The sequence below is a fragment of the Limulus polyphemus genome, unplaced genomic scaffold (assembly GCF_000517525.1).
Source record: "Limulus polyphemus unplaced genomic scaffold, Limulus_polyphemus-2.1.2 Scaffold678, whole genome shotgun sequence".
Lineage (NCBI taxonomy): Eukaryota > Metazoa > Arthropoda > Merostomata > Xiphosura > Limulidae > Limulus > Limulus polyphemus.
The window spans coordinates 269639-273648 of record NW_013666288.1 but is presented as its reverse complement, the minus strand read 5'-3'; the positions used below and the strand labels follow the sequence as shown (position 1 = coordinate 273648).

Sequence of the window (4010 nt, the reverse complement as noted above, 5' to 3'; positions counted from 1 at the left end):
TGCTTGTAAGTTTATAAAACTTTTGTATATAAATCATTGTTTGTAATAGCTATTTGTAAAAACTGTTATGTAAACTGTATTACTGTTTGTTTATTAAAATATATTTGTATTAAAAAAAAGAAGAAAACTGTATATATCAATCTTTTTGGCAAATATCATAAATTGGAGATATATTTAATTACTAAATTTAAAATATCATTTAGCTCGGTTTCAGACCATTCGAAATTGCAATATGTAACACTGTTGTCAAAACGTTTACAACAATTTTACAAAATCTTCCCAAACCCAAAAATAATATGTATAGGTTATAAGACAAAAGAAACAACAAATGTCAGTTTTGTTAATTTATACATTGTACAAAGCCTAGATCACACAATTGATCAATGTGTTTACCACAGAACGGATCATTCGTTTGTAGTTATGTTTGCGTTAATTACTAGAATGATGGTCTAATTTTAAAAACATGGCTAAACATATACATATATATGTGTGTGTGTGTGATAAATTTGAACACTGAACTAAAAAAGTTGGTAAAATTATCTCGGGAACGTTAAGTTATTACATATCACTACTGACGTCATGAGTTGAAGTTTTGAAATATGTGTTTACCATTCTTTCCCTCTCGGCGACTTGAAGGCTTATAACTTTAAAAATCAGGGTTTGATCTCTATCATGGATACAGCGCAGATTGTACATTGTGCAACTGTGCGTTTAACAACAAACAATTTACCTGAGAAAAAATGAGAGAATTATGATTAAATATAAACATTTTAAATGTATCAAAAATAGGCGCATATTCAAATTATGTAGAGCTTAAAGGTTATTTGTTTAGAATTTCCCCAGAAAGTAACGAAAACATAGCCGACCCTAATATTTGAACTGACAAACCAGAGGGAAGACAGCTATGGTCAACAGCCAGTTTTTAGGCTAATCTTGTTTCTTTAATTAGAAATTTCAGATCCATGTTGGCCTTGTAAAGGATGCAGTCTTCTTTTGAATAGCACATTTTGTATTATATACTGTATTTTTGTTTGTTACTCTTTTACTTTCTATGTGTTTTAGTTTGATTAAGATATAATTATTGCAGCATTGTGTTTTAGTTATTTACTTAGAAATGATGTAATTCTTATATTTTTCTTTAGATACAGGGCATGTTTTTGCGGCAACATGACGTAAACAATTATTCACAGTCTGGGTACAATAACCATGAAAACGTTCTGCTTATTAACTTACTTAACATGATGTAACTGTCACTATTTGAATTTTATTTTCGCCTTTTTATATTAATCAACGATTGCCATTTAATTGCAAGAACAAATATTGTGTTGTCTCTTTAAACAGAAGTTTATTTTCGTACCTACTGCAATGATTACAAGTTAATTACAGTGATTAACATTGCGTTGTCTCTTAAATTTAAATGGAAATATATTTATTGTAAAAACAATAATTATTACATTATATTAAGATACCTGGTGATGTATCTTTAAATGGAGTACCTTTAGTTAGAATAACAATGATAATGAAGGTGTTACGGGAAGTAATACTGTATATTATTTAGTTAATATACCAATAATGGTCATAATGTTACGTGTATATCTATTTCTAAAATATTTTACAGTTTTAAAATTGTATTCAAATTATCAATAAATTTTGTAAAGTATAAATTGTTTTACAATTTCATGTTGTCTTCAGATTATGACTTTTTCATATAGTTTATTTTATTTTTTCATCTTGGATATTTCTTTTAGTGTTTGACTTGTCTTTGCAAATCTTTTCAGTGGTCTTTTACCTTTCATTTCGTACAGGTGATATCAATAAAGCACAAGACACACCAGTTGTTTCTGAAGTATGTTCGATAAAAACATACCATAAAACAAGGAATGTAAACATAAAACCTGAACTATATAGCCTTGCAATTAACGAAAAATCACCCATTGTAAACTCAAAATCTTCAAAGAAGAAGAAATCGGAGCTTGACAATAAACCTAGACGAGCGAGAACCGCCTTTACTTACGAGCAACTGGTGACATTAGAGAACAAATTCAAAAATACACGTTACTTGTCGGTTTGTGAACGGCTTAATTTGGCCCTTTCACTCAGGCTCACCGAAACTCAAGTAAAAATCTGGTTTCAAAACCGCCGAACGAAGTGGAAGAAACAAAACCCAGGTATGAATACAAGTAGCCTCAAAATTCCTCCCACGCCCTCTAATACTGGCCTGCTCACCGCTTATCGGGGTATTTCGCCACATCAACATCCAACGGTGGCGGGACTGCTCCATGGCTCTCCGCTGACTTTTCTCACAGCCACGCAGGATCCTCTGTCATATTCTTTGTTGCCTTCTGCAGCTCAGTCATCGTTTTTATTTTCACAACCTCAAGTTGACTTCTTTTAGAATCCTAAGGAAATTAATAAATATAAGAGAAACAAAGTTTTACAGTTGAGCATGCTATTTATGCTAAAGTGTGGAGAAGCAAAAAATAGGCATACGATTTAAATTACAGCTAAAATCAAAGTGCAATGAAATTGTGTTATTGTATAATTTATGATGTAGTATAAGAATATTTACTTTGAAACATAGAAATAGCTTCTATATTATTAACATGCACATAGAATATACACCTCTATCTAAGAACAACATTGTTCAAGTAAATAGCAACTCAACAAATCAAATGCGAATCGAGTTTTTTGGACAACTTTGGAAATAACAGTGTTTTTAGAAATTGAAGATGTAAATTGCTTATAAATAGCTTTAATAGACACTGGTTAGTAAATCTACTATGCCTTAGTTTAATTTTAGAGTGAAAATAAACATTATTGAAGAAAAGCATTTGATAAATCACTACTTTGTACAAAAAAACACGTTAAGCATATCGCTCCATATTGTAAAGCTGGTGGTTTTACAGTTTTTAGTGTCTCATGTCTAACATAAACGTGCATGCGTCAACATGAAAATTCAGAGCGAATTATAAAAGCTTAATGAGGCTTGTGAAAGATCAACAAAGAAAAGTTTGTAACATAAAACAGGTTACAGTAAACGAATCAATAACTTATGGGTGACTACAACGCACAGATAAACCAAGGATCCAAGACGTCTATCTACTAATAATTAGTTTAAAGTTTTGGTTTCGAGTTTCTTGTTTTAGTTACATTTGTATATAAGTTGCTCATTTAAAAGCGTTCTTATGTCCGTTTACTTATTTTTAATTTATAAAAAATATACTGAAGGCAAATGCATTTACTTCTCAGTGTTTCATATTTTTTTATATAACAAGCGTGAAACAGATGAGTGATCCATATTCGACATCCATCATTAAAACATTGGTCTAAACAAATATAACCAACTATTACAAATAAGCTTCGTGTAAATAAATACCATTCTTATGCAGTTTGATGGCTAGGGCTGTTCAATAACCTACTGCAGAAATGTTTGTTTTTTAAGTTATTCTGTGCAGAATACCAATGAGAATAGCGTTTTATAAAATAGACAATATTGTCCGAAATATCAACTTTGTAGTGTACTCATAAATCAATCGTAAATTTATGTTAGAAGTTTGTGACATGTGCGAATTGAGCTATTTATTATTGACTAATATGTTCCGACTTACCGCCTTTTAAGTTCCTTAACCTTTTGTCTGGAGGTAAAAAAGGAACAACAAAAACACACGAATTAAATGTTTTTCTTTTTTGTAAAGCAGAAAAGTTTCAACCCAGTGAGGTCAGATGTCAAAGTCACGAGAAACATCATTTTGTTTAGGTGGTCACCTAATTAACTTGCTTATTTGTTTATTATATTACGTTATCGCAACTACTATTGGTCTCCAGGTGATTATATTACGCAACCGTTGTTCCTTTTGATCTCACGAAATGGTGTTCAGATTATTATACTACGTTACCGTAATTATTTTTGGCCTCACGATGCAATGTCCAGGCTATTAAATTAGACCATTATTATTACATTTTATTTCACTGGGCAATGTCTAGTTGATTATATTAGGCAACTGTAATTA

General features: G+C 30.8%; 1 protein-coding gene across 2 annotated transcripts in view; it reads left to right on the top strand.

The window, feature by feature from the left end:
• LOC106459902 (homeobox protein slou-like) overlaps positions 1 to 2991 on the top strand; it is a 7781-nt gene extending 4790 nt beyond the window's left edge. The window contains exon 2 of one of the 2 annotated variants that reach the window (XM_013919571.2): positions 1806 to 2991. In XM_013919571.2, the coding sequence (XP_013775025.1) occupies positions 1806 to 2395 (590 nt within the window). In that variant the 3' untranslated portion in view covers positions 2396 to 2991. Of the gene's footprint in view, positions 1 to 1142; positions 1530 to 1805 lie in introns of those variants that run through there. The other variant, XM_022386475.1, reaches the window with a different exon arrangement.
• The last annotated feature ends 1019 nt before the right edge of the window (positions 2992 to 4010 follow it).